The sequence below is a fragment of the Lactuca virosa genome, chromosome 5 (assembly GCF_052849685.1).
Source record: "Lactuca virosa cultivar CGN04683 chromosome 5, Lactuca_virosa_CGN04683_v6, whole genome shotgun sequence".
NCBI lineage: Eukaryota > Viridiplantae > Streptophyta > Magnoliopsida > Asterales > Asteraceae > Lactuca > Lactuca virosa.
In genome coordinates, this window is record NC_136430.1 from 452,861,780 (window position 1) to 452,887,752 (window position 25,973).

At 32.1% G+C, this 25,973-nt stretch overlaps 2 protein-coding genes across 2 annotated transcripts in view; one reads left to right on the forward strand and one right to left on the reverse strand.

Annotated features, from left to right (window-relative positions):
- The window catches only part of LOC145114299 (uncharacterized), a 103,807-nt gene extending 81,117 nt beyond the window's left edge, over positions 1-22,690 (reverse strand). The window contains exon 1 of the mRNA XM_079050301.1: positions 22,612-22,690. Within this exon, the coding sequence (XP_078906427.1) occupies positions 22,612-22,690 (79 nt within the window). The remainder of the gene's footprint in view (positions 1-22,611) is intronic.
- Positions 22,691-22,928: 238 nt separating this feature from the next.
- Positions 22,929-23,423, forward strand: LOC145114301 (ethylene-responsive transcription factor 11-like). The gene has a single exon (XM_079050302.1). It carries the CDS (start codon positions 22,929-22,931, stop codon positions 23,421-23,423), a length of 495 nt encoding a protein of 164 aa, XP_078906428.1.
- Positions 23,424-25,973: the final 2,550 nt, after the last annotated feature.

Sequence of the window (25,973 nt, forward strand, 5' to 3'; positions counted from 1 at the left end):
TTACTGAAAGTAATGGGAATTTATAAGTACACAGTTGTCTTTTGAATTGACATTTTGTAGTACTAATTACCTTAAAACATGTATGTTTTAGTAAGGTTATAATGTGAAGGCTAGTGCCCGTACTATACGTTCTCCCTGTCAAGAGATTATGGGGACCAAACGCGACCTCTGCAAACAATTGCAAGCCGTGTAATTCACATTAAAGTTTTATGATCATGCATACCCAATTTAATTATCACCTTTTGTTACAAACAATGAGTTAGTGATTCATTAGTATAATTAGATCTAGTATGTTCTCATGCTATAGCATATTAGTATGTTCGTTCTGTATAGTATGTAGTGTATAGTATGTCTCTCTGAAGTATTGTATCTACCTCCTTGTTTCTCTTTATGTTATTGTGTATTGTATCTACCTCCCTGTTTCTCTTTATGTTATCGTGTATTGAATCTACCTCCCTGTTTCTCTTTATGTTATCGTGTATTGTTTCTACCTCCTTGTTTCTCTTTATAGTATGCTCTAGTATTTAGTATGTACTGAACCCCTAAACTATACCCCTTATAGTTTACTTGTGTTTTACTTGTAATGTTATTGAAAAGACTCACTATACTACTAAGTTATTCTGGTACTTTAAAAACGGAGTTCTGTTAAACTATAAAGTAACATAACTTGAAAATAGTTTTTGAAATGTTTTGACAACTTATAAATTACATAAGTAATCTTTTGAAAATGTTTATAACAAACAATTACACAATTATCATTGTGTTCAACTTGTATCCCCCCCCCCACCTTAAAAGCATTTAAAGTAGTTTAAAAGATTGATTACGGGGTATGAACTCACCTTATGTGGGTGATTCAAACGAATATGCGCGTAAGGATGAGAAGTTCCACGAATGAAGTCCCGTGACACAACAAGTCCTAAATGACATGTATTGGCATGAATATAGTGTTTATAAGCAACTATATGAAAGGAAACACCTTCCGGTACTAGGAAACACTTTGACCAAGTGTTGGAATCACATGTGATTCATCTAAAGGGTGTTTATGGCCATGGTTTGGTGTTTACGGCCATGTGTTTACGGCCAAGGGAGTTTACGGCCGTAAACTCATGGTCAAACATGCATAAGTGTGTGTTTGAAGGCTAGGGAAACTTGAGGGACCCTTTGTTCTACACAAGGATGAGAAAGACCAACTTATTGGAGTGTGTTGAGGTGTTTACGGCCACACCTTAAACTTTATGGCCGTAAACCCTCCAAATGGTGTCTTATTGGGTCTTAAAGGCAAGGAGGCTCAAAGGTTCAAGTTGTTGGGTTTTGAGCATTCTAACACTCCTATGGTGTACATGCAACCCTATAAACCTTGGATCTATGTTTTCTCTATTATACATGCAAATATTAACTATTCCAAGGTTTCATCCTAACTAGCATATTATGAAGCACCTATACTACAAAGTTCTAGTTAGATGACATACCTTTTGATGTAGCTTGATGTCTTCAAGCTTTAAGAGCTTAGCCCCAATAGTGTGGAAGCCTCAAATGGAATCACAAATCACCAAAACACCTTGGAAGAACTTGAGAGAATATGTATGCACACTAAAATCGGCCCACTCTTATTTTCACACACTTGTGCCAATTTTGTGAGCCAAGGACCCCTTTATATATTATGGAGGATTAGGGTTACATCCATGTAAACCCTAATACCCATGACCTTTCATTTACACAGGATCCATGGGTTAAAAGCTCCATGGACCATCCATGAAAGCTTAGTCCAACCTAAATGAACTTGGCCCATTCCATATATATAAGAGTCCATATTTAATTAGTTCTTTTTTGATCACTTAATTAATTCTAAATTAATTCTTGATCAATACTAATTAAATAATATGATTCCATATTAATATATTAGAACTTATAATATATTAATATAAATCATAAATATACTATTCTCAAAAGACTATCCATATAAATTGTGCCGGTGAAGTGCAACCCAAATGGACCATGTCGGGTCGGGTCAAGTACATACCAAATATAGTTATGGACTTAGACATTAATCCAACAGTCTCCCACTTGGATAAGTCTAAAACTATTATTGAGTATGACTTCAAAACTTAACTGGCAATCGTAGCTCTTAAAGCCGCTGTCGAACTCTGACCTTGTCAATGACTTGTCCATTAGATAAGGGATCATATATTCCTCCATTCTAGATATCATATGGACTGAGACATGGATTATAATCATTCTCTCTGTCCATTTGTTGTTTCCCTATTTTCGATTTATGATGACTGACTGATTGAACAAATCAAATCAGTCCTGGCTTGGCCAAGCACTCACATGTGTCATCGCTAAATCATCGAGGGGCCCACAGATATTGCTTTTATCCCGAAGGTAAAAGGAATGGATAAACTTCGACTCATATGGCTTGTTCTACTACTTGTTGAATCATACACAAAGGCACGTTTTATAACATCGAGTTACCAAATGCGTTTTCGTGCAATCAATGTATAACCAACTCATAGTAACAACTCATATCTCTAGGTTTGAAGAATATAAGATATTATCGTCTCATGATCACTCGTGATAAAATCCATGAAGTGATTCAAATGAGCGCGGGTTGAATCCAATACTCAGAACTTATAAGCACTCATGAGTGTTGTAGCACCACTTTGTCCACCAACTTGGACCTCTACAAACCAACCCATGACAGTCTTGATTCATATCTACTTCCAACATATGACCGACTGTGGATGGTTTGAATAACTTAATCATTCAGGAAGTGCGACTTAGTTATTCTGGAAGTCAAAACATGCAAAGTGAAACACAAGAATAAATGAATCAAATATGGTATCAAACCCTATGAATATAAATAAACACTTTTATTTATCACCATACTGATTACTCATTATTCATTGTTTCGGTTTTATCAACTTTATACTTGAATTAAAAACACTAGTTGTCCCATGCTCCAAGCATGTACATTATGCTTTTCTTAAACAATAGCTTTGCCATACACGAAATATGCATTCTATGTTTGTCTATGATCCTTACTTTGTGAAATAAACCAATTGAACATAATTTCAATGATTCTAATTTCACACTCCCAAATCCTTATCGAAAAATGTGAGAATTTCAAATTCCTATCATTTATCGAAATCTGTTTAGATTTTAAACTTATATGCACTGACCCTCCTGTAATGAATATGTACAAAGTCACAAAGACTTGTCAACAGTCATTATAAGGTATTCCAATGGAGATCAACTCCATGGAAACTAAGTCTCATATTCAAAGTACATTGCTTTGGACATGCTTCTTGCATTAAGTTTTCTAATCTTACACAAATAACTTCCACCTATGGAGACAACTCCATATTCTCATTTTGACTATCACTTCTAAATAAGAGATGCCTCTTTTCAGAATATGTCAATATGGTCCTTCCAAAATTAGCACTATACTTCCAACTGTCCCTGAGCAACCAATCTTTGGTAAACCTCAGATTGTCCTCGACAATTGCTTAATCATTTTAGTCATATCCAATTCTAGACCTTTTCCCTTCTTAATGCCTCTGGGCATTTGGAAAAATTTAGAAATGACAAATATTATAGCACATGCAATCGATCCTGTACCCAAAGCAAATGGTACACGAATCATGATGTCTCACATAAAGACATGATTCTAGACCAGTCTTTTGCTACAATATTTTTATTTGCCATGTTTTCAAAATTTGACTATGAAGAGGGATGTCGTAATCATAATCGAATTTTGAGAACGCAATATATAGAATTTCCTTAAGTTGAACCAATCCAACATGAAATTCATATATATATTCTTGACTAAAGATGATTAAGGTCTCAATCTAAGCCTTTAGAACTGAAATGAAGTATATCCTCTCCCTTAATTATAGCAAAACAACTTTTTCAATCCCTGCAGCCTCACGAATTGAAACTTTTGTTTTCTATAATTAACATTGCTAACTTGCAACACTAACAATAATTATCATGCTCCCACTAACATGATGATTATTAGCATAACACTTATGCTCCCACTAGCTTTGACATGTACTCAGAAATCAGCTGGACTTCTAGAAATCAATACTTTATTGACTTCCTTACCAAAGTTCAGATTTCTGATACGAGATGCTTTGATAAAACTTTATCAAAATCATACACCTTTCCTTAGATAGCATGCATGTGTGTCTAAACAATTTCAAAACTATGAAAAGGGATGCCGTAATCATAGTCTCAATTGTTTAGACCTTTTGCCATCTGCTTCAAATCTACTTGGTGGAAGTGTTTCCTCACCATCATTTTCATGAATCGGAGAGAAACCTTATGACCCTTATATTTTATGGTGTATGTGTTCTTATCCATGTGAATCTGTCAAAACCATAATCACAAGACAAGGTTAGTGACAAATCCAAACTCATATGGACTGAACTTATGCAATCTTAACTTCTTGCCACCTGGCAGTACAGGGCCTGCCATTGCTTCCAAGTTGTTATGCAACCAATTGAGAACTCTAAGAACTCATATGCAAAACCAACTTTAACTGGAATGGGCACAGAAATAGAAGTATGTCAACACGATAGGTTATAAACCTCAAGTCGTGTGCTAGTCAAGAACCTCAGGTTTTCCTCTTGATTAGTTCTTGAGACTTTCAAGACCTTTAAGACTCCCACTGTCCTCTTGACATATAAGACTCTCTTGTCAAATATTCAAGGGATAGTGTGGATTCTTTATCAAGACAAACGCTTCACACAATTGGCCTTAGTTGGTCTTTATTTAATCCAAAACATCACAACTTACCAACTTCAAATGTACAAGAGTAGGACACTTTTACTCTTACATTTGACAAGTTTTATAAACCTTTCTTTAAGATATGTCACTCAACTTATAGTCTTGGAGTATGACTCTAAGACTTGTTTTGAAACGAAGTATGACTCATCTTCTTGATTTAACCATTTCAACAATTCATGACTCCTCTTCTTAGTCAAAAGAATGCACTAAGATGTCCTTAGAAGACCAATTGTGATGTGGTTCTTAAATCATTAAGATGATCACAAAACATGATACTAAAGTACTCTCCCATCTTTTCAGACTTGAGAAACTTTTATCTTTCTGCCTAATTTGATTCTTCTCATTCGTTCTGCCATACATTGAGACTTTTCCAATGTTTCAGAATTATACTTAAACTTGTAAGTATAACCATATTTACTAAACTTTAGTAAATCAAATAGACTTAACGAGCTTTGTGGTGGACATGACCAGTGCACAAGAATGTGTACTCGATCCCTTTAGTCCTTCACTTGACTCACACATCCATGTGAACAAGTAATTAGTCTTGATTTTCCAATGCTTGAAAGTTCTCATTCATCATACTATTCAACTTGCATGATTCCAAGTTTCGGTCCAATTGAAACTTGGGTGATGAGGAACTTTCCTGATTTGGTAAATTTAGACACTACCACAAATGAAAGAATCAAATCCATTTTCCAATATTGTTGTCAGTGGAATCATACAAGCAACAATTTTCCACAAATGCCATTGTAAGGATACTTCAAATAAATAAACTTAAACAATTTTCTTTTATTTTAAAACTTTGCGGAAAAACTTATCCTTACAATCCACATGGAAAATTGTTGTTATCTATTCCTTAGCAATATATCATAACTTCTTAAGCAACTGCTCAAAATTCTGATGCGATCGAAATCCACCTTCGCGATCAGAATCAGCATATACTTCCTTTAAGATTTCTCTATATTCTTTGATTCTTAAAACATGAACATGTGACCCAGTCACATCATGTAATGAGGATCTCAGAATAGAACTTAACAGAGTTAGATAATGGGCTCTACCTGATGTAGAGTCAAACTTATTGACTTTAACATCCTTAGGTAAATTTGGCAGCTTTGCAATCAACGCCCCTTCCTTTGGCAAAATAAACATATGGACCCTTTGGTAATGGGACTATCTCAGACTTAGCCTTTCTCTTTACCATTTGGTTAACCGGGTTGACTATGGCCAATCCCTTTCCATTGGGAAGAGAATGCTTTTTCTGGATTTCCAGTGTCACCATTGTCACTGTCCATAAAGTTTTTGGGAAGTTGATCTTCTAATCAAATTTGCTTTACTATCGTTCCAAATCATTGCTGATTCAGCAGCACCAAACAAATAGATATGATCATTAAGGTTCATGTCATAGTCTGTATCATAGTAGTCCCAAAGGAACTCACTATGTGACTTAGAAAGTGATTGAACATCCAACTTTCTCAAGACTTTGAAATCCAACTCTCCCGGCTTGTCAATATGTGACTTCATCTCTAAGATGTGATCACACATAGATCTTGCTTGCCATTAGGGCTTGAGTGACCTTGAACTTGTGGGTTAGGGAGAATAATTGGAGGAGGTGGAGGAAGTAAAGTTCCAAGAGATTTGGGAAGATCATAGATGTCTGAACTCGACATCTTTTGGGAGATATTCAAGATAGTTGATCTAAAGTCCTTAATATAACACCCAATATGAAATATTAAGGCTAGGATCTAACAACCTATTTATAACTGGAAGAGGGATGCCGTAATCCGAGTTATAAAATAGTTGAAGGTAGGTAAATGACGATTTACCAATTTCCATCATGAAAAACGAAATAATTTAATTAGGTTTTTTACTTGGATTTGAAACTCCTAGATCTTTTGAGATTCATTGAACTTTTTAATGGCATGTTTCAATCTCGAGTGTGCCCTTCAGGTTTTGTGACTGGGATGCCGAGGATCACAAAACAAGGTGTGAAGTAACCATGCAAATATACTTGGTACCCTTAATATTTACCCCTCAATCGATGTGCCGGTTAACCACATGAGCTCCACCGATACTATGATAAATATTAAGTTACCCTTTGCCTACTTTGTTAAATCCAGGTTAGTATGCCGGTTAACCACACACGCTCCACTAACGGTTTAAACAAAGTGCAAAGTGTAATTTCATGGATTAGCACCTTATTCACATTTTCCTAAGTAACTAAGATTGGGAATTAATAAAAGGTTTAGTTACTTAGTATTTATCATTAATACTTTTAATGAAGGGAGAATTATAGTCATTTTCCTACCCGTTCGGCTAACGACCCTCCACCAGTCAAGGAAGCGGTGGGTGAGAGTGGACACCCATTAAACTGCCATTTTATAGGCAGTAACCTTATACCCCCCTTATAGACCGGCTTCGTGAATGAGGCCTACTAACGGTAAGACTGACTTGCTCTTATACATATATATATTATTAACTTATAATACTATAAAGTATAAGGGTTGAATTTTAACTTTTAAAATTCTAAGGGCTAACTTGGAATTAAAGTATTCATGGGGAAAACTTTACAAATTCCAAAACTTGAGGACAAGTTTTGAAAATATTCAAAACTAATTAATTCCATAACTTATGTGTTTAAAGTAGTTTTAATTAAAAAAACTCTTCAAGTTCCATAACTTGAGGACAAGTTATGGAAGACTTTAAACTAATAAAAGAATGTAACTTTTCTTTATTTTTGTAACTTATGGAACTAATTAAGGTTACACATTTTATCATTTAATGAAGTGACTCTTGAACCTCCATAACTTGAGGACAAGTTATGGAGTCATAAAACCATTTAATGAGGACAAGACTCTTCATTTTTGTAACCATTGCCAACTTTTTAAGAGTTTTATGAAACTTAAATGTGACTTTTCATATAACTTGAGGACAAGTTACAAAAACATATTTTAGAATCAACTCTTAGATTAAAATGGATTGAAAACACATAATCAATTAACTTTTCTATTAATCTAAGAAACTCATATGAACAAAGATAATTCACATCAAATTTTTTTTCAAGTAATTAGCATAACTTTTAAACTAATACAAAACATGAATCTATTGACAATTATCTTTGAAATTGGATTAGCATGAACATTACCACATCAAAAACAAGTTTATAAGTCCAAAAACATCTAAGGGTAATGTTCCTAGTCCATTTCTAGCCAAAACAGTCGAATATATGTTGTCAGGGGTTCCAAAATTCGATTTTTCAACTAATTTTGCAAGTATAACAAGAAAACAAGCCTTGGCTCTGACATCACTGTTGGGTTTTGAGCATTCTAACACTCCTATGGTGTACATGCAACCCTATAAACCTTGGATCTATGTTTTCTCTATTATACATGCAAATATTAACTATTCCAAGGTTTCATCCTAACTAGCATATTATGAAGCACCTATACTACAAAGTTCTAGTTAGATGACATACCTTTTGATGTAGCTTGATGTCTTCAAGCTTTAAGAGCTTAGCCCCAATAGTGTGGAAGCCTCAAATGGAATCACAAATCACCAAAACACCTTGGAAGAACTTGAGAGAATATGTATGCACACTAAAATCGGCCCACTCTTATTTTCACACACTTGTGCCAATTTTGTGAGCCAAGGACCCCTTTATATATTATGGAGGATTAGGGTTACATCCATGTAAACCCTAATACCCATGACCTTTCATTTACATAGGATCTATGGGTTAAAAGCTCCATGGACCATCCATGAAAGCTTAGCCCAACCTAAATGAACTTGGCCCATTCCATATATATAAGAGTCCATATTTAATTAGTTCTTTTTTGATCACTTAATTAATTCTAAATTAATTCTTGATCAATACTAATTAAATAATATGATTCCATATTAATATATTAGAACTTATAATATATTAATATAAATCATAAATATACTATTCTCAAAAGACTATCCATATAAATTGTGCCGGTGAAGTGCAACCCAAATGGACCATGCCGGGTCGGGTCAAGTACATACCAAATATAGTTATGGACTTAGACATTAATCCAACACAAGTGTCCCAAAAGGTTAGCAAAGGTCTAGAATTGTTTAAGGCTCAAATCATGTCAACTACAAGGGTTTACGGCCAAGGTGTAAACTCCTGGCCGTAAACTCTCTTTGATGATGAGTTTGATGATGTTTCAAGGTCTTACAAAGCACAAGGGAGTGTTCTAGCCTCAATTCCAAGCCTTAGGAAGAGTTTAAGGCTCAAAATGGCACCTTTATAGGGGTTTACGGCCAAGGGAGATGCTCTTGGCCATAAACTCCTTTTGTTCTTGAGAATTGGATGATTTCAAAGTGTAGATCAAGTGTTTATAGCATACAACTTAGTTAGGGGAAGAGTACTCACACTTTGGAGGCCCTTTGATGAATATCGGGAGTGAAATCTCGATGATACTTGAGAGAGAATGAGAGATTTCGGCCAAGGAAAGGAAAGAAATGAATAAATGGCTAAGTTTTTCATATATAGGGGTGAGTTTACGGCCATAAACTCTTGGTGTCCTGGCCGTAAACTCTTTTTGAATGAGTTTAAGGCTTACCCTTTGTACTGTGGCTTTAGCAGATACTTCCTAACATTCATTCCTTGAATGTATTGGGTTTAAAACACTCAAACAGACCCCAAACAGTGCTAGAAGATAGCAAGAGTGAGTCTGACTTAAGGTTGATTGTACTAGCTTTTCAAGACAAAAAATTTCGGGTTGTCACACACCTCCACCCCCCATTATAGGGTTCGACGTCCTCTGATACCATTTGTAACATCCTCCGCTGGCATGCATCACAATATAGTCCCCTTTCGGCCACTCGGCACGAGGACTTCCCAGGGGTCACCCATCCCGATACTACTCCCGCCCGAGTACGCTTAACTGCAAAGTTCTTATGGGATCTGCTGCCCTCACGCCTTTAAAACGCGTTGTGACAAGGAAGGTATCCACATGCCTTTTAAGGAAATGCTTCGTTCTCCTTCCAAGCCGATGTGGGATCAGGTGCAACCCACCTCCGGCTTGGAAGGAGAATGAAACACTTTCTTATAAAGGGGTGTAGATACCTTCCTTGTCACAACGCGTTTTAAAGCCGTGAGGGCAATAGATCCCATAAGAACTCTGTAGTTAAGCGTGCTCGGGCGAGAGCAATTCAGGGATGGGTGACCCCTGGGAAGTTTTCATGTCGAGAGCCTAAAGCGGACAATATTGTGATGCGTGCCACAGGGGGATGTTACAAATCGTATCAGAGCTGGGGCACGGGTCGATATGTTCGACGGGGACGTCGAAACCTATAATGAGGGGTGAAGGCGGGTTGTACCTGATCCCACATCGGCTTGGAAGGAGAACGAAACACTTTCTTATAAAGGGTGTAGATACCTTCCTTGTCACATCGTGTTTTAAAGCCGTGAGGGCAGCAGATCCCATAAGAACTCTGCAGTTAAGCGTGCTCGGGCGGGAGTACTACCGGGATGGGTGACCCCCTGGGAAGTCCTCATGTCGAGTAGCCCAAAGCGGACAATATTGTGATACGTGCCAGAGGGGGATGTTATACTAGATATTCCATACTCTGTTTAAGTATTAAGCCACTATATGCATAAACCCACTAAAGCTCATCTACAAGTTACAATGAGGTTGTTAAGGTATCTTAAACTCAGCCCTGGTAAAGGTGTTAGTTATTTGAAGTCTCAGTTTGATTCTCTTTTGTTAAAAGGCAATTCAGATGTTGATTGGGCTAATAGACTTTCCTCTAGAAAGTATGTTAGTGGTTATATACTTATATGGTTTATTTTGGTGATTCTCCTATTTCTTGGAGAAGCAAGAAGCAATCTACTATATCTCGTTCGTCCACAGAGTCTGAATATCGGGCTTTGGGTTCATTGTCTTGTGAATTAGTTTGGGTTTTGAAAATTTTATATGATATTGGTTTTAAGAGTGTTGTTCCAATAAATATTTTTTGTAACAATGATTATGCCATTAAATTGGCTATGAATCATATTTTTCATGATAAAACCAAACATTTCGAAATTGATGTTAATTTCATAAGAGAAAAAATTGTAAAAGGAGTTGTTAAATTGATTAAGATAAGTTCTTCTAATCAGGTTGCAGATATATTCACTAAGTCTCTTATGTCTTCACAACATGAGATTCTTAGTGATAAGCTGTGTTTGATTGATCCTTTTTCTTCTAAATAATTGTTTTCAAAATGGTTAGTTTGAGGAGGGCTGTTAAAATAAATAATATTTTTCATAATAAACAAACTAACATTTTGTTATCTTTTAATATTTGGATATATTTTGTAGTATTTGTGGTTAAAAGGTTGTGCAGGTTTATTTATGAAGTGTTGAGGGGCTGGAAGTATATATAACAAACTCATCAGGGTTTACACGTTGATCTTAGGATCCAGTGTGACTCGGGTACTTAAGGCTTGGACGACTGAAGGTGGTGTCATTATTCACTCGATATGTTTGCCTTCACTCTCGTTCTCTCTCCGTTCACGTATACAAATGAGGGTTTGTTCTATGGTTTGTAAAAAGCTTTCGTCTTTTCATATACATATGTTAGGTTAGGTTGAGGGTTTCATTTTGAGAGTAGTATAGGATTGTTGTAGTGAGGTTTCTATGTAAGTACGTGAAAACCAACTAACTGTTAATCCTCAATTGATATAATAGATGGTGATGTTGGGAAATTGTATTTTTACAAGTTTTTACATGATATTTAATTAACCACTATGTTTATATCATTTTCACTGTATATAAAGTACAACATTGACATATTTCATATTCATTGTAACTCTTCATTTTTATTCATTTTTTATTTCGTATTTGTTACTATGGATCATTCGAATTTAAATTTCGGTTTATTAAGTAATGTTTCTGAAAGTTAATCTGACTTACTCATATTTTTTTATTAAATATGAAGTTTGTATCTTCTGCATCTGTAGTTTTATATTTCAGGTAGTTTGCATCTATTGTATATATAATTTTATATTTCGTGTTACAATTGCAATTTGATTTATCTATTTTATTAAATATGTTTGATAAATGTAAAACCATATTTTATCTAATTTTCTTTACTTTTATATTTAAAATAAATTATTTGTTTGTTTTGATATAAAATAAAATTTTTAATAAAATAAAGGATTGAAATTTAGATATAATGTTCTTCAAATAAAAGTTTTGAATAGGATTATTATTGTATGGAGTTAGACTCTAAGGAGTACAAGTAGCGTGTGTTTCACCGCAAACTTCTCTTTTGAGTTCCGCTACCTAATTAATTTCAACTAAACCGTGTCCGTGGCTTTAAATGTTTTATGGCATTGAGATTTTTCTACATTTGACAAAAATAATTTGTGATGTTTATGACTTTTTTTTTATATTTTAAAGTTAATCATTAAAATAATAATAATAAAGTAAGTTATACATTACAAATTAACAATGTTTTTAACTTCTATAATATAATGATCATTTAATCTGTGAAATTAGTAGCACGAATTAGCAAAATAAATTTATTTGAAAAAGTGATTTCATGAAATTCATTAAGTTTTAAAAGTTTTTTCCAACAATAATTTTATATATAGAACTATTCACTAAAGTAATCATATTTTGAAAAATGTATTTTTATTATATTTGCAATGTGATTCTTGGAATGTGCATTATAATTTCGATTTGATTTTGTTTTTATATAGCAATACATGAGTATGTTAGTATTGTTTTCTAGTAGGTACATCGTTGGTTGGTTATTTAACATGTAATTAACAATCATTTTGCTTAAGGGCGGAGCCACATGAGAGCCAGGGTGAGCCTTGACCCATCCATAAATTCTCAATTTTTTTTATATATAGTTTGTGTGCGTGTGTGTTTAGGTTCATTTGAGACCATGTTAATTTCATGAGATCGTGAAACGCAATCTAAAAATAATTTTAAAATGCAAAATAAAAGGAAATATCCGAAAATTCTTTTTTTAATTAATATTTTCGTCACTTTAATTACCTAAAAAATAAAATAATAATAATAAATAAAATAAAATAAAATTACCGTTTTTTTTTAAATACATGAAATATTCTAATAGAATATTACACTGTAAATATTCTAATGTGATTTTTAGAATGTTAGAATATTCTACTAGATTTGTCAGATATGTAAAATATTATAATATTCTAATAGAATATTCTAATATTTACTAGAATATGTAAAAAATGGAATTTTTTTTGTTTTTTTTTTTTTGGAAAATATTAATGACGAAAATAATATTTGAATTTTTTTCCGAAAATTTTCAATTATTTTGCATTTTAAAAAAGTTTTTTTATCTACAAAATGAGTTACTAGAACTGCGTTTCACGGTCGCACAAAATTAGGCCGTCTCACATGAACCTAACCTTATATATATATATATATATATATATATATATATATATATATATATATATATATATATATATATATATATATAAAATTGTATTCAATTTTTATTAATATTTATTCACATATATATTAGATATAATAATGATATGAATTCGAACCTGAAAAATCTAGCCCGAATACTGAAATGTTTCCATGTCTCTTCAGGCCTTAAGGTGAATTTCCAAAAATCAAAGGTGGTATGGATTGGAGCTTCTATGCAGTAAACATCCGAATGGGCCTTGATACTTGGGTGTGTAGCAGGTTTTTTTATCTTTCACCTATCTCGGGGTTCCTGTGGGTGCTAATATGAACTTGGTAAAGAATTGGCAGGCCATAATAAATAAATTTCATGTTAAGCTCTCGTCTTAGAAAGCAAGAAACCTCTCATTTGGGGGGCGGTTAACTCTTATAAAATAGATGTTGGGAAATTTGCCTACCTATTACCTATTCCTCTTCAGAGCTCCTCAAGGTGTTATTGAAAAACTTGAGAAAATAAGAAGAAAGTTCTCATGGAGTGGGAACGAGGATACCAAGAAGTTACATTGGGTGGCCTGGGAGAAAGTAATCGAATCTAAGAAGAATGACGGTTTGGGAGTGGGATCGATTAAAACACTAAGCACTGCACTCATAGTTAAATGGTGGTGGAGGCTAAAAACTGAGCCTAATAACCTGTGGGCTGGGGTGATATATGGAATTCATAATCTATAGAATATTTATCGAAAAAAGCTTATTTGTGTGTGGAATAATATAACGAGTGCTAAAAAGGTTGCGTTCTCAGCGGGAATATTGTCCAGTGTAATCATAGCTCAAGTTTGTATTCAGTCGGGTCAAGACCTCAATCGGGTCAAGATTAGTGGACGTGCGCGCTTACATTAGATGGTAAATACAAGGTGGAGTTTTTAAGGAAGAAATTGGATCAAGAAAATTCGAGCATCATCGAACCATATAAGTTGGAATGGAGTAAGATCATTCCCACCAAAGTTACATCTTTTGTGTGGAGAGCGAATCAAAGGAGGATTCCATCAACACTTGCCTTAGTCGACAAGGGATTCAGGTGGAATCTTCAATGTGCAATTTTTGCATTGACGGTCTGGAGTGTGCGAACAATTTACTGATCAACTGTCCATTTGCAATATCAGTAAGGGAGAGATATTTAACTAGTGTGACATAAATGTTTTTGATATTCACAATGTTGGATAGGACTGTTCACTATTTGGTTAAACCCAAATTGTCCAATTGGAAAAGTTGGATTGGACTATTTGGTCCGGATATTCGGATTTTTGGATTGATTTTGAGCTAAACCAAATTATTATTTTGGATTTCGGATTGGTTATGGTTTATAAAATAAGAACCGAATAGTCCAAAAAAATCGAATAACAATTTATTACTTATTTTTAATATATAGCTTTAATCATTTATGAATTTACTAAATTATTTTTTAATTATAATAATAATTTATAATTGAAAAGTTTTTTTAGTTACTTTTATAAAGTTGACTAATCTTTAAGTAATGTATTTTTTAAAATGTTTTGCCTCTTAAAAACCGAATTGTAAAAATCGATCCAACCGAATTGTAATTTGGTTGGATCGGATCGGATTTGAATTTAGTTTTGACTATTCGGATCCATGTTTTGAAAACCAAAATCTATTTGGATTTACTTGATTGGATCGGATCAAACTTATTCATCCAAACGAACACCTGTTGGAGAGCTAATGTAGCTAGCAACATCTTGGGATCGATGTCCTAAGAAAATGAAGAGATTTAGAGCAATTTGTTATGGGCTACTATGAGAAGTATGGAAAGCTAGGAATAACAGATTATTCAAATGAGAGTTTCATCTCTCCAACATGTGTGGTGGAAAACATCAAGGTGATGGTACACCTATGGGTTAATTGTAGAGGTAAAGGAGTAAAATATAATTAGAAAAATTGGAAAAAATCTCCCTTTTCTTTCTTGTAATTGCCTAAACTTTTGTTGTTTCCTGTTTTAGCCCTGCTCAGCTACTTGATGGTGCATGGTTTGCCCCTGCTCAACTACTTGATGGTGCAGGGTGTTTTTATAAAATTTTGGCCATTTCAATATATATATATATATATATATATATATATATATATATATATATATATATATATATATGAATTCAAACAATTGTATTAACTCATAAACGGTTATATGAACACATAAACAATTGTATTAACTCATATAATAGTGAATATAATCCTTGGTTATAAAAAAGAGACTTTGATTAGAGAATGGTTATTACTTTATTATTTTTTTATTGATCTTGAAAAAGTCATGACCATACTAGATAAGGAATTTCTATGTTGTTTTTGGGTTGATATTGAATAGATCATATCTTCTTTCGTAAATTGAATAAAAATGATTGGTTAACCATTAACAGCTATTCGTTGGAATTCTTTTGAAGCATTAAGGTTTTTCATATTCGTTACTTTTGTTCGGACATTTTTGTTGGATGGAAATATATTTGAATCGATATTACACACACAGCTTCACAAATCATAATGATCAACAACTAATGGAATGGATTTACACTTGTACATCGGACGTACATACACTGGATTATACCACAAAACTCACATCTTTACCAAAAAAATCCACCTCTTTTTTCGTTTAATTTTTTTTAAGCCATGTTTTTTATCGAAAAAAAAACCCGAATATACCATTGTTCACGATTTTTCGTCCTCTTTCCATAGAGATCCATGTTGATATATAAAAAACAATTTTTTTTCGAAAAAAACTCACTTCTTTTGTTTTTTTTTTCAATATTTAAATTTATTTTTATCCAAAAAAAACTAACTATACCAAAAATCTTAATTTTTTGTCCTCTATTAATTAACATCAACATCGATTAAAAAAAATCTCGATCAGTTCAGATTTACATTGTGAATCTGAACTGTAATATTTCAATTTTAACATTCACAATGTGAATCCGACTTACTATTTCAATTCTTTGATCATTCACAAATTAATTTAATGAAACTTACATATGAATCGAAATATATTTTCATGTAATTTTATAATATTTTAACGTTGTGATTACTAATAAATTAGTTTTATAAAATTAACAAATGGATTTATTCACATTGTGAATATGAACTGTATATAATTTAGTTTTCAGAATTCACAATGTGAATCTGACTTACTATTATTCACACTGTGAATCTGAGCAGATTCACAATGTGAATTTGAACTAAAAATTCATTTTTTTTAATGAATCTATGTTTAAAGAATACAAAAAATATGAATTCTGATATATTTATTAAATTTTTTTGATAAAAAATAGGCTTTAACTTTTCAAAAAAACAAAGAAATAAAGTGAGTAATATGGATCTCTATAGAAAGATGACGAAAAATCATGAACAATGATATATTCAATTTTTTTTTCAATAAAAAACATTGCCTAAAAAAATCAAACGAAAAAAAAACAAGTTTTGTTAAAATCTGGTGCATGTGCATCCATTGTAAAAGTCTACAACCATTCATTTTGCCGTTAATCGCTTTAAATTCTGACGCTTTAGATTTGATTCCTCGATTAACAACCCGACGTTGAGGATCAAGCTGGATTTTGAAGATTTAATCATTTACTATTTATATATAATATGTCTACTCTAATAAATAAAGATCTTTTTGTTAAATGTCACATTCTCATTCATTTTGTCACATGTCATTTTATGGTTATTTTAAATTAAATTTTATTACATATGTCAATTTTATGGTTTTTTCATTTTATTGAATTCCATATAGTATTTAAATATAATAATAAATACATATCAATTTCATTATTTGACTTTCCTTTTAATTTCGAAATTACTAAATTAAAGACTCATTAGTTTCCTTTATTTATTTATCTAAATTATATGTTTAAATTTAAAAGAGAAAAATACACTTTAATTTTAATAATTCAATATTTTTCTCAATTTTCTTATAAATTCAAACTTCTCAAATGTTTAGAATTTCATATTTAATTTTTATTTGAAAAAAACTTATGTAATATATGAGTCTTATACCTGGTTATACTTATACAAGAAAATATAGCAATTTTAAAACATAATAATATGCTTGGAAAATAAAGTCAAGGCACTTTGCAAACCTAAGGAGTAGCACGAGGGATTAAATTCGGAAAAAAAAATATGATTGCTTTCATATTTGACTTTACACAACACGCTCTAGAAACCAACGTGTGAACATACACTAGAAGCTATCGGCTTCTGTTAATTATTTTATTTATCAAAACAAATGTCATTTTATTTATCTCACAGTCGCAATTGTTGACTTGTTGGCAAAATAAAGTGGATCCATAACAGATTAAACCAGATAAGTAAAAACTAATTACTTTTTTATGGATGTGTCTTGAACCCAAATATTTCGTATCCAATTGGTTTATTTAATAATCACTGTTATAATTGTGATTAAAAGTTGTATTATTACGATTGAATAGAACAGTTTACTTTGGTTTCTTTTGTAGCTCTTTTTTACTCGTCTATTCGACCAGTTAACTAAATACTATGCATATTGATTATTTATAAATAAAAAAACTTACTTTTATCATAATTATAATTTTTGATATCTTGATTTCTATTTTAATGAATAAAATATATTAAGGCCTTGTCCATCATATGTCTCATGTGGAGTACCGAACTATCATTCGTTACCGTCTCATGATTTCTCTATTTCTAATTGACGAGATATGTCCAGTTTGCCGTAAGGCATGTTTGGACACTTTTGGGGAACATGCGGTTTATTGTAGAGATCTTCGTGGTTTCAAGTACCGACATGATGTGGTTAGGGATGTTCTCTTTGATACTTGTCGACGTGCTGGTATTTCTGTGAAGAAAGAAGCGTCAATGAACTTTTTGACGGACCCGCAGGATGAAAGATTCACACTCAGGTCGGGTGACATTTTGGTCTTTTGATGGATAGGAGGGAAGCACACTTGTGTGGATCTTATTGGGGTCTCTCCTCTCGTAGGTTTGAGGAGCGGTTTCACAGCAGGGCATGCCGCTTTGAAAACTGTTGCGTACAAAATGGCAAAGCACGAAAATGCATGTATAGAAAATCAACATGTGTTTGTACCTTTTACATATGATACATTTGGTTTTGTCGCACCAGAGGCGGTGGAGCTCCTCAACAGAGTCCAACGGGTCATGCATTCTAATGTTATATCTCCTAGATCCATAGATGTTGTTTTCAAAAGAATTAGTTTTGTCATCCAGAAATGGCTAGTGGCGCAGCTTGTTGTCCGTTTGCCTTCCATAGATATGTATTGAGCTATATTTAAATAGGTATGTCCAGTTTTAGGTTTAAAAAAATATTAAGTAAAAGACAAATCATTAGTATAACTTTTAATCCGAATCATAGTGGGACTAGGGCCTTTCTATCATAAGATGAGATGATGTGATGATTATCGTTTCTTCCATTTTTAGTAAAAGAAAGAAAAGAATAGAAAAATAAAAAATAAGGAGAGAGAAAAAAAAAGAAATAAAAAAAAAAAAAAAATTTGTCATTTGTGTTCCCGAGTTTGAGAGAAACGAAAGCAAAATTAAACATTTTATTTTTTCTCTCTAAATTCTTCCCAATCGAAAGAAAAATTAGGAGAGAAAGTAATCATTCTATTTTCACTTTCAATCATTTAATGAAACTCAAGAATACTAATTTCTTTTATTTTCTTCTCACTTCCATTCATTTCCTTTTTTTTTCTCGTTAAGTTGAACTCAACAACGAGGTAAGTCAATTGAAATTATTGTTAACAAGGGCAAATTACAATATAAGATAAGATAAATCTCTAGAAAAGTCTTATTATTTTGTGAAAATTAATAATTAAGCCCAAATATATTTTCTAAATATAAAAACCTAAGAAACCAACAAATTTATTCACTTCAGCCAATTTTGACATGTTCAACAGGTTATAAAACCAAATTGTTATTTTTTCCAAAATAATAGGATTTTGCTACAGATTTTCTCAAAATTTGTATATAATATATAAGTATATTTTTATATATTTTTTAGGTATTTTTACATATTTTTATATATATTTTACGTATTTTTGTATTTTTTAAGTTTTTCATATAGTTTTTTTTATGTATTTTAAATGTATAAACGTAATTTTTTTTACATATTTATATAAAATTTTGAATATTTTTTCATACTTTTATGTATTTTGGTATATTTTTTCATGTATTTATGTATTTTGGTATTTTTTTTTTTACATAGTTATGTATTATTTTTTTTGCTTCAAGTTTTATTGTAAGCTAACTATTAGACTTTCTAAATGAAGAAAAAAAACACTAGAATACTTCAAAACAAATATTTTTCATAGACGATCCTTAACAATCAACGTTATTTTTACGGGTAAATTAATTCAGTTTGTAGATTAACAAAATTTACAAATATCTTTTTCGTTAATAAAGATATTCGTAAATTTGTTTCATCTACAAACTGAAGTCAATAAAAATTGGATGTATTTACCTGCAAAAATGACGTTGATTACTAATGATCGTCTTTGAAAAATAAATACATAAAAATACATAAAAAATTCATATATACATGAAAATTATACTAAAATACATAAAAATATATAAAAATACTTAAAAATTCATATAAATACGTAAAATATATGTTTATACATTTAAAATACATAAAAAAACCTATATAAAAAAAATTAATAAATATATATATACATAAAAAAAATATAAAAATTCTTAAAAAATACATACAAAATTATTTTATACATATATACAAATTTTGAGAAAATCTGTAGAAAAACTTCATTATTTTGAAAAAATTAATGATTTGGTCTCATTACATGCTGAACAAATCAAAATAAGCAAAAGTTAAGAAATTTGGTGGTTTCTTGGGCTTTTTTATTCAAAAAAATAATTTTGGGACTTAGTCGTTAATTTTTTTTAAAAATAATGAGTCTTTTCTGTAGATTTCCCTAGAAGATAACTATAACTTTATTTAATTTGTCATTGAATTTTAAAAGACTTTTCATAAAAATTATCCAACATTCAAAACCATTATAAATATCATCAGTTTTCGAAAACCCTTAAAAAATAATTAATTTTCGAAAACATACTAGTTTTATGACAATAGTTGTATAAAGTATAAATTCAATAAAAGAAACTTACTTTAAACCAACAAAATCGTTTAGGCTAAGCGGAGTGGACGTCGCCACCGGCCTCGCTACGCTCGCTAGCCACCTTGAAACACCGCCCCCTAGCACTCGCTAAGGGGGTTGCTACCGGGCACTCGTCGTTGTTTTGGTGAGAAGAGAGAGAAACAACAACGCATTGTGATTGGTTGGAAGAAGACGAAGCGGAAATCAATTTTGGTGTTATTTTGCTTTTTTTTTTTTGCTTTTGATCTGGGTTTGCGCTTGATGCTCTCCAATACCAACAAAATCGTAGAGGCTCGCCAGTTGATCGGTTCACTCTTCGTCTAAGCTCCTTCTCCAAAAAAGAGAAAAACATTCATTGATGCTCCCGCTCCAAAATAATCAATTCTGAACCAGCAACTCAAGAAATTGGCATCTACGGATGTCTGAACCAACGACTCAAGAATGTGTCAATTGAGAATGTCTCGATGTCAAGTATGAATTTGTCGACTAAGAATTGAGGTACACATGACTCATTACACAATCTATTTGTAATTATGTATAGTTTTATATGGTGCTGTTTCTGTTTTTCTTTCAAGATCAATATAGACGACCTTGCGAAACATTGATAGGCACACACATGTTGTACAAATGCTAACCGATTTTCTGTTTTTTATTCTTGGGAGTTTGATTTCTTATATTTTGTTGTTTTACCCCAAACTGTGTAGAACATAAAAATTGCAAGCACTCTTTATTTTTGTATGAACACCAAGTGTTCGATAAAATTCCTCAATGAAAAACTTCCTCCAGTTTTGGGCTCCTCTGCTTGTTTACACTTATAAAATCAAATGCATATCTGGTTTTTATTGAATTTGTAAACGAATATTATTTATGTGATTGTTAAAACTTTGAACTCAATCTTTTCAGAGCATACTCTGTGATTTGCAATGAATGAACGTACATTTTTATTGTTCTTTGCTTTGTATATGACAAATCCAAGAAGGTAAGAGCAATGCTAAATGCAATTAGCACCTAAAATTCTTCAAGGCATACTTTTTGTTTTCTTGAAATAGGAATGAAAAATAAAAGATGTAATTTACTGAATTTTAGTCTCTGATTGGAACTTTTGACAAGTTAGTAGTTATGAGTTTTAACCTTATATTAATCATTAATTGTAACATTATTAAATTCGTTTTACGCCTTTGAGGTAATTTCAAGATCTTGAATTTGAATTGGTTTTAGGTATATACGAAGTATTTGGGTAGAAACAAGAATAGCTTCTCAGGCATTGTTATGACTGCAAATTAAAAAAGGGATTGAGCCAAACACTAGTTGGGGCTAATGTATGACTGCAAATGCAGGAACTTTATTTGCATATGGTGTAACAAGCCGTGGGAAGACACATACTATGCATGTAAGCATAGTTTCTTTTTATGTGATATTAATGAACTGTAATGATCTTGATTGATATTTACAATTTCAAATTGCATTTATGATGGCGGTTAAGTAAGAATATAGTATGTGTAATCCATTTTTTGAGGAGTTTAATTAATATGGATAATGGAGTAATAGTTGCTCTGTATCTTAAAAAAGATATGATTGGAGCTTGTTGTATATACTATATAGCAATTATTAATTGGGGTTTTAAGCATTCATACCCTCAAAGGGAAATGACGATATCAACTATCAAGGGTAGTTTCCAAAATGAACGAGGGCATTTTCGGCATAAAAGCAAAGTTTTCCATGTTGTTCAAAATCTCAAATGTGAGAGATGGTTTGACTTTAACAAAAGTCAAAAGAGGTTTTGAAATGTGTGGCATTGTTCTTAGATATACAATCAAATTTGAATGTTCTCGCATTAGTGGTATTTTGTTTCATTCCAAAAAAAAAAATCTGAAAGAAATTTGGAGCTACCTTATTTCTTTCAAATCTAAAAAAGAGTAATTTATTTGAATGTTGGTTGATTATTTATAAAGTAATTTAATTAAATTAGAAAAAGAAAATAAAAAATAAAATAAAAATAAAGTGCTAGGAGTGTTACCACTCCTTACCAAATGCTAAGATTAGATGCTAAAAGGTAAAAAATGAGGTGACATTTCAAAATCTGATGTGGCAAGATGTTAAGAGTACCACTCCCCTTAGCCTTAGTGATGATCATTTGAAAATTAAAACACTCAAAATGGCTTGAAGTTCTAAAAAGAAATAAAGGATATCTTTAAACTTTTCAGCCAATTGTTACTAAAAAAAACCCTATGATGAAAATAAAAGAAAATTACTTACAGAACAAATGGAGGTCGCATGGAGCATTAGGAAAGGGTATTACGCTCATTTGCATTTGCAAATCAAGTTTGACAACCATTGTTGACTAAAGTACTCTAGTGTCCATTTGATAAAAAATAGAAACTTTAATGTTCTTTTTAGAATAAATGATATTAATGTGGCAAAATTTTAGAACTTCGAAACGTGTAAAGATCAGAATAAAGAAAAATTAACCACCATGTCTCCATCAATACAGGCAATCCCATCGGAGTATAAATACACATCGGAACCTTTCATACCTGACACTGATTCTCTTCCTCTCTCTCTACTAACAACCAATGGTGATCGACACTCTACACGACGATCACCGCCGCTACCTATTCTCCGACGCGACGAAGGACGAAGCTCCGGTAACAACACCGACAGTACCAGCGCCACCATCACATAAGCATAAGCCACGAAAGGAATTTCACTATCGCGGCGTACGTAAGAGGCCATGGGGACGCTTCGCCGCTGAGATTCGTGATCCATGGAAGAAAAGTCGGCGGTGGCTAGGCACATTCGATACGGCGGAGGAGGCCGCTCGAGCCTACGACGAAGCCGCCTTCAGCCTCCGTGGTGCGAAGGCGAAGATGAACTTCTGCGTCAGCCTCACCGCATTTTCACCGCCGGTAGTAGAGAAGAAAGACGTGCAAAGTAACTTTTCTGCGTTGTTTTATCATCCCTCCAGTGGTAATGATGGTGTAAATTTAGATAGCGAGGAAGATCGAAAATTAAGGACATCGAAGAAGCCGTTTATGTTTGATCTGAACTTGCCGGCGCCACTCATTTGATCACCGTGACTGGTGGCTCCGGCTTATAAGATTATTGTATGGTCCGTTGAAAAGTAGTCACGCTTTGATTTGTTTGATGTGTAGTTTAATAAAAAAAATAAAAAAATATTGATTATTAATTAAATTTTAAAATGATATTCCATAAAATGAAAATTACAAGTAGTAAACACTATACTCATTTATCCAGTAAAAATATTTTGGCATTAAACCGAAAACTTGTATAAAGTTAGTGTCTGTGAATTACTATATATATATATATATATATATATATATATATATATATATATATATAAATAAAAGCTTTAGTGTTTACTATATATACAAAAGCTTTAGTGTTTACTATATATACACACAAGCTTTAGCCCAAGTTATATATATATATATATATATATATATATATATATATATATATATATATATATATATATATATATATATAAAAGCTTTAGTGTTTACTATATATACACACACAAGCTTTAGCCCAAGATTCCTAAAGCACAAACACTTTCTTCTTTCTCAGATAAGTTGGTATGGGAAAATTGTTGCACCGCGGAAAATCTTTCTCTATATAGGTTTTCAGATGAGGTGACATCAATAAGCTAGAGGTGTAAGCATTATGATGTGTGAAACAATTTCATACGTAACGAAATAACTTTCACTTTCAATAACCAAAATAAAATAAAGTCAACCTATTCATGCAATTGCGGTCGATCTTGCTACCTCTTTAGTTGTTGCTTCATACTTGCTTATTTGCAATGACTACCATGATAAAGTAGTCCGTATCTCTAAAGGTACTTATGCACTCCACGACTTTTTTATGTTATTATAAGACCTGATTTAACTTATTTCTCTAATCACTTGTGAATTTCTTGACTGATCCGATATTAAAACCCTAAACCCGACATAAGGAAGGGCCTTATGTCAACCCTTAGACTTACTAATGTATTGGTTTTTGGATGGATTGGAGACATGACCTGCATGATAATTTATCTACCTTAATGCTCTGAATTTAAATTAGGATAGTTTTCTTTTATGTTGTCATAATGTTATCAAATTTGTTCAACAAACACATAATATCATCAAAAGGAAGAGAAACTCCTCTGTTGCTTATCTAACATGAATGCTACTTGAATTTGTAAATATATATATATATATATATATATATATATATATATATATATATATATATATATATATATATATATATATATATATATATATATATAAAGGTACAGAGGTATGTCTAGCTACATCATTAATTAGCTTTAATATAGTGTACTCTGTATCTTTCTCTCTGACTGTCTTAACTTTAGTTGTGTGTGTAATTCGTGTAAAGGCAACAACTGAATACATTCACAACACGCTGAAGAATTCAAGCATGACTGTATCAAATATGATTGGATCACTTGAAAAGATGACTCTTTCTAATCAACCAGTTAAAGGGTTGTATTTTATGGTCGTTAATGTTCCATATGTATCATTACTTTTTCAACTAATTAATTTGCCTTCCTTTTGAATGATTTAGGCTGCTTTATATATACACATGTACTGGTTTGTAGTCCATTAATGCATTACTTTCAAACTGATAAGTAATTAGTTAAAAATTTAAATATTTTAATAAAAAACAATGGTAAATTGAACTTCTTACATGTTTCTGCATAGCATAAGGTTCAAAATGAGCTTTTTCCTAATGCTAAAGAGAGCTTGTTGATGTCTTTAGCCAATCATCTTGGTACCTGTTGTATTTGTATACATCAATTTAGGGTTTGACTGGTTAAAATAACGTTAAAAAACTTTATATTATTAAAAAAATCATACCTAACAAGCATAGCATGATTAAGAACCAAAAGAAGTGCATGTATGAGGTCGAGTTGCTGCTCTGACTCATACTGATTTGATCTTCTTTTGCTTACATCATCAATTCAATTTCCATCTATCAACAATATGTAATTTTTACTTCATTAAAACAATATATGTATATCTAACAACTGTATTTACTATTTACTGCTAACTGGATAATTTGATTTTCTTGTTTCATGATACACCCGAAGTCTCAAAAATACATAAAAGCTTGAAAAGGATTGAACAACACGAGCTTTAAATTGAGAGTGCAACAAATGATGTAACATTGGAGTTTGGAATGGTTAACAATGTTCGATATTAATTGTCCTATTTTGTACACAGAAACTAATAACATTGCAAGATTGGTGAAAATTCAATAGAACTTTTAAGAATATGAAGGTGCTCTTACTGGTAGATAGTGGTTTCAATTTTATTTTTCTTGTTACAGGTTATAAAAGAATATGTCCCTCATTCGACTATGTTGTAGGCTGGAGTCACTTCTATTTAAAAAAAAGCTGTTGAATAGTGGGAATACAACAACCAATCATGCCTGTAAAGTAAGCTTTTCCCTAGTTTCAATATAAATTCACAAAATTACCTATTACAACATTATACATTGATGAGTCTACCTAATTACTGATGGATTAGTGTCTAAGCCTGTAACCATATTTGGTAAGTACTTGACCCGGTTGTGCATGGTCCTTTTGG

Coding starts and splice junctions, on each gene's coding strand:
- LOC145114301 (XM_079050302.1), top strand. CDS start 22,929: ATGGTGATCGACACTCTACACGACGATCACCGCCGCTACCTATTCTCC.